The sequence below is a fragment of the Ipomoea nil genome, unplaced genomic scaffold (assembly GCF_001879475.1).
Source record: "Ipomoea nil cultivar Tokyo-kokei standard unplaced genomic scaffold, Asagao_1.1 scaffold1566, whole genome shotgun sequence".
Classification (NCBI taxonomy): domain Eukaryota; kingdom Viridiplantae; phylum Streptophyta; class Magnoliopsida; order Solanales; family Convolvulaceae; genus Ipomoea; species Ipomoea nil.
In genome coordinates this window covers 365,851-377,879 of record NW_017617994.1, presented here as the reverse complement: position 1 = coordinate 377,879, position 12,029 = coordinate 365,851, and the positions used below count along the sequence as shown (strand labels likewise).

The following is a 12,029-nucleotide window of genomic DNA, read 5'->3' as shown; positions in this document are numbered from 1 at the left end:
CTATATATTTATATAAATATCTTAAAAATTAAAAACATGTTCTGGAATTATGATTGAAAAAGAATTTTCAGGCATACCTCAAGATCATGAAATACGTACTCCCTTCATTTGATTACATCACTCGCTCGTCGATCTCTTATCTCATATACACAACGCAACTTTTATAGGACTGGTTGTATTTATAGGTAGAATGAAAGTAGTGTTTATAGTTGTTATTTAATGCTATCGTTTCAGATAACAAAGAGACTCCCAGCGATTGAATTTAAAAACCTAAACTGATTGAATGATTCTCAAAGGCCGGCCACATTTATTAATACAATGTGGCTGTGCGGATTCCCAAATCAGTAATAATAATCTATTTTGACGTGAACTTTTGGCTCTGCTTTATTATAGTAGAAGATTTATATATATATATATATATATATATATATATATATATATATATATATATATATATATATATATATATATATATATATATATATATGCGAATGAATCAGCACGCAACACGTGTCAAGATCTAATAGCTTAAAAAAATGAGGTGGCATTTTCGAAAATAATTGAACATCGAAGTGCAAGTAAAATCACTTACAAGTGCACCTACTTTCACCTATAAGTGCATGTAATTTTGTCTTGTTAACATTCACTTCTCGCAAACATTCATGCGCCTGGGTGCACCTACTTATAACTACTACTCCCTCCGTCCCGAATTGGATGTCTCATTTACTTTTTGCACGCTTTTTAATGAATTAAAGTAAATGTTATGCACTTTCCAATTATGCCCCTCACTTTTTCACTTTTGGAAATAAAAACAATAAAGAAAGCAAAAGCTAGAAGGGTAATTTGAAAAAAAGTGGAATGATAGTGATGTTCAATTTTGGAAAGTGGACAACATTTTGGGACAAACTAAAAAGGAAAGTAAGACACATAAAATGGGACAGAGGGAGTATTTATAACTATAGGTGTAACACCCCTGATTTTTACCACATTTTTAAAACTTAAATGCACAAGCAAACATCTAATCATCAAGAAATAAAGCAACAGAAGCTATATAAAACCAGGGTATGTTATGCCACACCTATCTCAGATATAGGTGCACAGGTAGGAAAAACTATCAAATCAAACAAGTCAAAAAGTATCTAGGCGCACAAGCCGCTAAAACAGGCTCACAGGCCAACAAAACATAACGTCTAGACAAGGTAGCTAAGCTATCTATCGATCCACGCCTAGCGCTCTCAAACATCTACTCTAAACCTGTAGAACAAGGGAAAAACATGGGGATAACACCCAGTCAGCGAATATTGCTGGTAACCCATCAATATGCATTAAATAACATATATAGATAAGTATAAGTCAAAACCATTATGAAACGGAATACAGTATATATCATTTCAAAAGCCATAGAGAGAATCCAACTTCAAGGACTCATCAAACACTCTCAAAAGAAAGAGGAATTACCATCCTCAAACATGACAAGACATCAAACCTGAAAGACAAACAACTCAGGATGCATTCTACTGATCAGAAAGTAGAATACATCAAGACATGCTCAAAAGCAAAGAATTCACATTAACACAATGACAACTACATGCCACAGTGACAACTACATGTCACAAGTATCATAGTTCCAACCTTATGCCCTGTTCCAACCTTATGGCTACCCCCGACCTTATTTCAGTTCCAACCATTACCTCCGAGTAACCCCTGTACTTCTGAGTCTAACCTTATGCCTCTGGGATTCGTCGTTCCCCCACCAACATCCACCAACATTTCCACCAACATATCAGTACACGAGGGTACGATTCATTTCACACAACCACCAACATGTGAGCCAAGCTCAAGTAACAACCACCAACATATAAATCATAGTCACACAAGTCATCATCATTACCAAGATGATTAAGGCTCAACAATAGCCTTAATCAAGTATCAACAAGCGGTACAACGAAATGCATACGTTCACATCATTGGAATCAATCAAGAGATCACAATGAAGATATGAGCCCATACTCAATCAACAAAGGATTACGATCCAACACCAAATGATTGTCAACACAAGTTGTCAATCTCAATAAGAAGGAACAAACCTCACATACTAGTATTTCAACATCAAACTAGCATGCTTATCAAACGGGTAAACCAAAAGTAATTCCAAAGAACATTCAAGACTCACATTAGTCCAACGAATCACAAAGTAGGACCCTTAGCACCATTCAAGACCCCAAATCCTACAGGGATTCCTAACACATTGTTCTAGACATACGAAACATCAAGAAGACTCACAAATAGCCCAATAAAACAACATCGGGAGGTCAAAATATCAATACCGATTACCGAGTCAAAAGAATCACGGGGAACAAATCCTCGGCCAACACCAAAATGGTACCCCGCGGGTGAGGCCACGGGTGGACCTCCACCCGCGGGTACATAACCCACGAGGCACCTGTTCCCCGCGGGTGGGGCGGCGGGTAGGCCTCTGCCCGCCGTTCCGCCCGCTGGTACCACACCCTATACACCATAATCCCTTCCGGGATTTTCAACAACAAGTCCAAATTCAAGTCCAAAACACCCAAAATCTCACACACAACAACAATAGGACCTGAACCCAAGAAATAGCCAAGCAATGACATTCAAGAACCCTAAGAACAAGCTCCAAACATGCATCACCACAAGACAATGCATCAAATCTCACAAATCAACACAAGAACCACAAGTAGAAGCCAAGAATCATCATATAAGTAAGAAAATAGGTTTTGTAAAGCATGAGTTACCTTTGTAGCCTAAGAACTTCATCTTTTCACCCTTAGAAAGCCTTTCCTAAAGCTCATCTTCCACACCAACTTCATAGACAACCCAAAAGACAACAAAGATTCTATCTTTAGATAAAGACACCTAAAAGGTGGTTGAAAACACCAAAAGACCAAAGATCTTTCCCTCCCCTATGCTCAAGATGAAGAAAGTAGGAATCTTGGAAGCCAAACTTGCAAGACTTGGATGCTCAAATCCTAGCTTGGAGAAGAAGCTACACCTTTTTAGAGAGAGGCTAGAGATTTTTGTATTTAGATTATAGGGTGAATGAAATGAAAGAGTGTTGCTAGGTTAGCTTGAACTACAAACCTTAGGTAGAAAGACATCTCTACCCTTACTAATGTTGGAAAGGCAAGGAAACAAGGGCACAACTCAAGAAGCACAAGGTACAACCCTTTGACTTAAGTGACTAGTCAAAATCTAGTCCCTCGACTATTGAATTTCAAGATTTTTAGGAATAAATTAACAAAGAGACTAGGATTAATTCTATAATTAATCCTTGATCAGAGTTTGGATTTACGGGGTGTCACATCCTCTCCCCCTAACAAGAAGCTTAGGCACGACGAGTTAAATCAAACGGGTAACAACGAATCAACAAAGTGACAAAAAGGAAGCAAGAATACCATTAAACAAGACTCCAAGGATCCAAAAGGTGTAAGATTTTCAAGAATCAAGAAAATGCAAGGTTTCAAAAGGTCACAAAAGGAGTTTCTCAAGCAACACAAACACTAACACCACCTTACAGACAACTAGGAGCCTTCTACACCACACCTAAACTCAAAACAACTAGATTCTAACGAAGCAAAACAACTAAACCAACTATCCAAACAACAAGCTAACAACCAAGGCAAAATAAGAGAGAACAACTAAGCACAGCCAACAAGCAACAACTAAGCAAACAACAACCAACGAGCCGACAACCAAAACAAGCAAAGGACGCAACGGGGTTCCACAACAAAAACGGTCGGCTTGCGGAACGGGTGACAAAGCTTAGAGATAAGATGCAAATGAGGTTTTAAACAATAAAGGCGTTTGCCACTAACCAAAGTTAGAGAAACCAATGGTTCAAATTAAGGTGGTAAGATTGATAGGCTTGGACACAACGAAGTTCAACACCAAAATCGTCGGTTAACAAAACGAGTGACAAGGCTTAGAAATAGGGTGAGTGTCCACAAAGGTAAGGCAAGAAAGAAAGATAAGGTGATAGATAGAAGATTTACCGGAAAGGGATACTAACTCTACACCGAGCCTGACTCCCTGCTTAAAACTAGCCAACGATCTACCCAAATCTAGACTTCTTAGCAAAGGCACAACCTACAACTAAAACTAACACCAAGAGAACTCTAAAGCTAGATCACTCGGGATCAAAGAACCAGGATAGCGTCTTCAACTGTCCTCTGCTGACTTCTTCGACCAAAGGAAGCAAGGTACTCACACTACCCAACTTGAGCTCGGCATCCGCTTGAACTTGATCCGGCACTTCTAAACAAAGGCTACAACTGCCAGCTCCAAAACACGAGCAGGATATCCTTCTCCCTAGCTCTTGGTTAACTTGATGCAGGCTGCCAACTTAACACTTGCATTCGCACACAACCCACAACTCTCTACAAAGCAACGTTTGAAACTTCAAAACTTCTGGTTCGGATGGAAGGTCCAAAACAGGAATGGTAACACAGGAGAAAGGTAACTCAGGGGAAAGGAGGCTCACAAGAAGAGATGTGGTTCAACGGAAAAGGATTAGAGTGAAGGGTTTAAGGTTTGAAAACTCGAAGATCACATTGGTTAAGAAGAGAAGAAAGGTAAACAGGGCTATAACTTAAGAAGTAAGGAATCAAAACGAGGTTTAAGGGAGTTGAAAAGGATTTCCCCATGGAGGGTATCCGATTTAAGCTCAAGGATAGCGCTGATTAGGAAGGGAATCAAGATTTTCAAAGTCACGACTTAGGAAAGATGAGGTTGTAACCTTGAACAGAGTCAAATCAAGAGGGAAACAAGAATGAGGTTTGAAAAGATAGGAATGATTTCTCGAGATGAGGCAAGGGATTTGACGAGGGTAAGAGGGGAAGATCGGCTTCAAGAGGTGAAAGGGTTCACGACTTCCGGCGAAACTTTGGCTTGATGCTGATCACTACGGTTGTCGAACTAAAGGCTCTCTACCTCGACTCAGACGCGGCTTAGCTTTTAGACCTTGCTAGATTCCTTCATAAGATGAAGTCATCGCCGCCTGCACAAGATGGTTTGGAAAGAAAACAAGAACAATGTTTGGAAGAAAAGGATCACTTGGCAAATAGGGTGATTAGGTTTGTCTAGGGGGAAGAAAAGATTAAAGAGGGTCAATGGTGACTTTCGAACAAGCTAACGCCCGAAACTAACACGCAAGGAAGGGCACAAAGACAAAGGAAGGCACAACAAAAGGGTACAAGAATTTACTTCAATGGTTCCCACTTGCATCTGACTCACGACTGTGGATCTTGCCTTGCCGAGATCCCGACTTCGTTCTCAGGTTCTGGATACTACTTCCACTTAGTCCGTTGTTGCTTCCACTTCGAGGCTTACTTCCCGACCGGGGTTCCACACTGCCAACTGGTTTTGAGTGTGTTGAAGTCTTCCTCTTACTCCTGCACTCAAAAGACTGGTGACCCTTCTTGCCACAAGCAAAGCACTCTACGATTTCCCATGACAGTCCATGTCGGGGTGGCCACTTCCACACTTCTTGCAAATAGAGTGCCTTTCCTTAACTTTGTTGTTCTGGATTGGTTGGGGAGCCTCACCACTCTTAGAGTCGTTCCTTCGAAGGCTTCTAGATGGTTCGGCACCGGTAACCATCAAACTCCTAACCACAAGTGTAACACTTCCATCAAGCTTCCTCTTACGGTTCTCCCGGATTTCTTTCTGAACTTGCTGTACTCGGTAGGGGTCAGCTGCACAAAGGTAGGCCTCCTTGACACGAGCAGGATAGAACCGCCCACGTAACTTAACCGTAAGGTTTTCCCAACTGAACTCCGGATCTTGCATACAAATTGGCCTTTCAAGCATCCACCACAAGTCCGCTTCTTGCCTAAGGTAAAACGTAGCCAACTCCACCTGGCGATCCTCCGGGCAAACCACTACCTCGAAAATCTTATCGAACATCCGGATCCACTCATCCAGCACTGCAGGATCTTCTTCACCGGCGTAGACCGGGGGACGTAGACTTGAGACTTGGCGTACTATGTCCCGATTCCCATGCTGAGGAGGGTGGTTGTTGTTGAGGAGGGCGTTGCTCAGCGTCTGGGTGATCTGCGTCTGTTGATGAAGGCTTTGAGCTAACTGCTCGTTGGTGGCCGCTTCTGAAGACCTTGCACGAAGTCTCGATGGTGCTATCCTTGACTTCTACAGAAACAGCACGATAACGGGAGGAAACTTAGGGCCCGCACCGTTACCTGGTATCTTAACTAAAGAGAACCAAAGCTAAAAGGAAAACAATGCACAGGAAGCACAACAGAACACGATAAAAGAACTCACAACCTCACCACGCGTCGTAAGGATCCTATACTTAGGTACATAAACACTAAAAGGCTTCACTAAGCATCTTAGGGTCTCATCTTACAGGCACTAACCTAAGCTCAACTTAGGTTCTTAAAGTCTAACTCTTAACTTCCTATGATCAAACCTAGGCTCTGATACCAACTGTAACACCCCCGATTTTTACCACATTTTTAAAACTTAAATGCACAAGCAAACATCTAATCATCAAGACATAAAGCAACGGAAGCTATATAAAACCAGGGTATGTTATGCCACACCTATCTCAGGTATAGGTGCAGAGGCGGGAAAAACTATCAAATCAAACAAGTCAAAAGTATCTAGGCGCACAGGCCGCTAAAACAGGCTCACAGGCCAACAAAACATAACGTCTAGTCAAGGTAGCTAAGGTATCTATCAATCCATGTCTAGCGCTCTCAAACATCTACTCAAAACCTGTAGAACATGGGGATAACACCCGGTCAGCGAATATTGCTGGTAACCCATCAATACACGTTAAATAACATATATAGATAAGTATAAGTCAAAACCATTTTGAAACGGAATATAGTATATATCATTTCAAAAGCCATAGAGAGAAGTCAACTTCAAGGACTCATCAAACACTCTCAAAAGAAAGAGGAATTACCATCCTCACAACATGACAAGATATCAAACCTGAAAGACAAACAACTCAGGATGCATTCTACTGATTAGAAAGTAGAATACATTAAGACATGCTCATAAGCAAAGAATTCACATTAACACACTGGCAACTACATGCCACAGTGACAACTACATGTCACAAGTATCATAGTTCAAACCTTATGTCCTGTTCCAACCTTATGGCTACCCCCGGCCTTATTTCAGTTCCAACCATTACCTCCGAGTAACCCCTGTACTTCTGAGTCCAACCTTATGCCTCTGGGAACCGTCGTTCTCCCACTAACATCCACCGACATTTCCACCAACATATCAGTATACTAGGGTACGATTCATTTCACACAACTACCAACATGTGAGCCAAGCTCAAGTAACAACCACCAACATATAAATCATAGTCACACAAGTCATCATCATCACCAAGAAGATTAAGGCTCAACAATAGCCTCTATCAAGTATCAACAATGGGTATAAAGAATTGCATACGTTCACATCATAGGAATCAATCAAGAGATCACAATGACGATATGAGCTCATACTCAATCAACAAAGGATTACAATCCAACACCAAATGATTGTCAACACAAGTTGTCAATCTCAATAAGAAGGAACAAACCTCACATACTAGTATTTCAACATCAAACTAGCATGCTTATCAAACGGGTAAACCAAAAGTTGTTCCAAAGAACATTCAAAACTCACATTAGTCCAACGAATCACAAAGTCGGACCCTTAGCACGATTCAAGACCCCAAATCCTACATGGATTCCTAACACACCGTTCTAGACATACGAAACATCAAGAAGACTCACAAATAGCCCAATAAAACAACATCGGGAGGTCAAAACATCAATACCGAGTCAAAAGAATCACGGGGAAAAAATCCCCGGCCAATACCAAAATGGTACCCTGCGGGTGGGGCCACGGGTGGACCTTCACTCGCAGTTCCGCCTGTGGGTACATAACCCACGAGGCACCTGTTCCTCGCGGGTCGGGCGGCGGGTAGGCCTCTGCCCGCGGGTAGCACTCCCTTTACACCATAATCCCTTCGGTGATTTTCAACAAGAAGTCCAAATTCAAGTCAAAAACACCCAAAATCTCACATACAACAACAATAGGACTTGAACCCAAGAAATAGCCAAGCTATGGCATTCAAGAACCCTAGGAACACCCTGTACACCATAATCCTTGATTAGAGTTTGGATTTACGGGGTGTCGCAATAGGCGCAAGTACTTATAACTATAGGAGCACCTATTTTCACTTATAAGTGCATGTAATTTTGCCTTATTAACATTCATTGATCTGAGTTCAGCGGGTAGTAATACCCTTGAAAACCACCCGCAAACATTCATACACCTAGGTGCAACTACTTATTACTATCTGTGCAACTACTTTGAACTATAGGTGCAACTACTTTGAACTATAGGTGCACTTAGTATTGATGCTCAGTGTAAAGTTCTTACTTGCACCTATAATACATTTTACATGCACTTGTAATACATTTTACTTGCACTTCGATGTTCAATTATTTACAAAAATGCCACTGCATTTTTTTTAAATCAGTGTTTCTCATCCATTAGATCTGGACACGTGGACGAACAAAATCCATTCCTATTTCGTGCCTGGCTAAGATTCGCACATGAGTGCGATTATATATATATATATATATATATATATATATATATATATATATATATATATATATATATATATAGGGACGCACTCAGGTGCGAATAAGTGCCCAGGAAGGAAATGCGAACGAATCAGCGCGCGACACGTGTCCAGATCTAATAACTTAAAAAAAAGCGCGGTGGCATTTTCGTAAATAATTGAACATCGAAGTGCAAGTAAAATCTCTTATAAGTGCACCTATTTTCACCTATAAGTGCATGTAATTTTGCCTTGTTAGCATTCACTTTCTGCAACCATTCATGCACCTGGGTGTGCTTATAACTATATGTGCAACTATTTATAACTATACGTGCAACTACTTATAACTATAGGTGCACCTACTTTCACCTATAAGTGCATGTAATTTTGCCTTGCTAACATTCATTGATCTGAGTTCAGCGGGTAGTAATACTCCTGAAAATCACTCGCAAACATTCATACACCTAGATGCAACTACTTACACCTATGTGTGCAACTACTTAGAACTATAGGTGCAACTACTTAGAACTATAAGTGCAACTAAGTATTGATGCTCATTGTAAATTTTTACTTGCACCTATAATACATTTTACATGCACTTGTAATACATTTTACTTGCAATTCGATGTTCAATTATTTACAAAAATATCACCGCATTTTTTTTAAAAATCAGTGTTTCTCATCCATTAGATCTGGACACGTGGACGGACAGAATCCATTCTTTTTCCGCGCCTGCACGAAGCATTCACATATGAGTGCGATTTTATATATATATATATATATATATATATATATATATATATATATATATATATATATATATATATATATATATATATATATATATATAAACGATAACATGTTTCTGAGTTTCGCCATATAAAACACCACAAATTAAACACACGAAATAATGAAATATGGTGATGAAGTATAATTATTCATACAAATAAGGAATAGATGCACCTGCTCGATCCAGTTTCGCCACATAAAACACCACAAACACACGAAATATGGTCATGAAATACAATTATTCATACAAATAAAGAATAGATGCACCTGCTCGATCCACAAACCACATCGATCAGTAATGCAATACCACAACATGATACTCCACAATGGCATTGCCAGACGTGACATTAAACCAATACGTCTTGGCGGTGGCGATGCCTCGAGCTAGCCTGAAAACACCAGACCCACCCACGATGGGCATCTCGCGGTACTCGTTTAAAATAGGGTTCCGCCCAAGAACGCTCAGAGTACTACCGTTATATTTCCCTTCTGTGAAGACGAAGTTGAGTGTCATGAGCAACCCAAACTCGTTGAATGATGCCGAACCGTACATCCCTTGGGCACGGCCGACGATCCTGGAGTTGGGCTCTGGGCTCTCTGTCAACGGATCATCCACCATGGCTAGGAGGCCGAAGGAAGTATTGGATTTGTTTGTAATGTTGGCCTGAGCAATTTGCAGAGCAGTTGGGTTTTTGCCGGTCACGATGTCGTGAAAATAAAAATGAAGTTTACTCATCTTTTCTTTGGCCTGGGGAAGCATTTCGAACCACTGGTCCACCGCTTCGGGTCCAAAAGTCACGCCATGTACCGCCGGTGAAGCGGCGGTGAGAAGCGTGAAAAGCAAAGCAAAAATGCCAACCTTTGCCATCTCGATCTTTTCTCTCCGTCTTTCTTTGTTCCTCTCCTCCGATCCTCTCGTATTTATAGTCATCATCGTGCATTATATTATGCCATATAATGTCTTCAAAATTAGGAAACAGTACATTTAAAAGAACTTTATATTTAAAAAAAGTTCCCGGCCTAATAATATTGACATTGAGAATATTTTTAAAATGCAAAGAACTGGAGAATAAAAATTAAAAATAAAAGTCAAAACGTCTTAGGAAAGGTTGATCAATAAAAAAATGAAAATGAAGAATGTGATGGTTAGTTGCCATATGGAATATCCAGATTTTAATTTAGAGAATAATACTTCTAGCAATTAAAGATTTTTTACAACTTCAAACGATTGGATCGGAGACATCTTAATACAAAATGAAATAAAGAATGTTATGGTTATTTGCCATATGGAATATCCAGAGTACGTTCAGACAATCATACATTTAGCAATTAAAGATTTTGTCAACTTCAAACCATTGAGTCTTATTAATACAAATTTTTGATTTGATTATTGAGGGAATAATTTTATGTAGGGTACGTATGTTATTAGTCAATAGATGACAAAGTATATTGATATAGAGAACATTTAAGTATTTTATTTGTTACGGAGAGTAGCTGATAAATAAATAAATAAATAAATAAATAAATAAATAAATAAATAATTTTCAAAAAAAATAAATAAATAAATAAGTAAATTGTGTGATGATGAACTCAAAGTAGAATTTTTCAAAGAGAATTGTAAAAGTCTACAACCAAAAACATGAATGTGTTATGATGGGGAAAAGATCATCTGATAAAAGCTACACATGGGATGGTGATCTAACCTGTCATTAGTCTACCACCAATCAAACACCACTGTGGCATCAACTAAGGGGGAGAAAGATAGAGACCAAGGTTTTTGCCAAAAATTCGACAAAGGGGAAAATGTTGACTCAAAGTATTTTGTCAAAGTTATGTGCAAAAAGAATTCCAGTTCTATAAAAGAATACCAGTCCTAAGAGGAATAGTTATTGAAGAATACTAGTTCTAAGGGGATTTGTTGTTGAAGATTTTCTAGTTCTATTTTGATTAGGAATAGTTTGTTATTCACGAAACTGTTAGGAGTAGCTACTATAAATAGGGGTTGTCCTTTATTGTAGATTTCAAGCTTTTAAGATCTAACTTGTGAGGTACGAGAGTCATTGAGAAGAGATACCCAAATCCCCTAGAAAGTAGTACATGTGTTTAGGTTTCAATAGTTCGATAGGAAAGATCATTCTATTGTGTAATCTCAGGTTCCAAATAGTGTACTTTAAATATTAAGGTTTTAGTGGATTTAGGCAAATTCTCAAATTGAGAAGTGCCTCGCAGATTAGGGTTGTTTGCCCGAACTGCGTTACAGATTGTTTGTGTTACAACTTCAGTTTCGAAATCACTGTGTGCTGCGCTTTACAAATTTTCAGTTATGTTCAAACTTATAAAAAAAATCTATGTGATAATTAGAATTGTAGTATAAAATTTTTATTAGATTTAAGTGTAATATTAATAATTATATCGAGTTGCGGGTTGGGTATTACCCGCACCTGCAAAATCCCTGCGGGGGCGGGTATGGGGTAGGAATTTCATTACTCGCGTGGGTGCAGGGAGTGGGTTGGAAATGCGGGGGGGGGGGGGGGGGGGGATATGTCCCCCGCACCCATCACGCCTCATTGCCATTACTACTTGAATGCACCAAAACTAATACATGAATGTACAG

At 39.5% G+C, this 12,029-nt stretch overlaps 1 protein-coding gene across 1 annotated transcript; it reads right to left on the bottom strand.

The window, feature by feature from the left end:
- Positions 1–9,597: 9,597 nt before the first annotated feature.
- Positions 9,598–10,297, bottom strand: LOC109189861 (dirigent protein 22-like). The gene has a single exon (XM_019340485.1). The coding sequence runs from the start codon at positions 10,281–10,283 to the stop codon at positions 9,708–9,710; it is 576 nt and encodes a 191-aa protein (XP_019196030.1). The 5' UTR covers positions 10,284–10,297; the 3' UTR covers positions 9,598–9,707.
- Between the last annotated feature and the right edge of the window lie 1,732 nt (positions 10,298–12,029).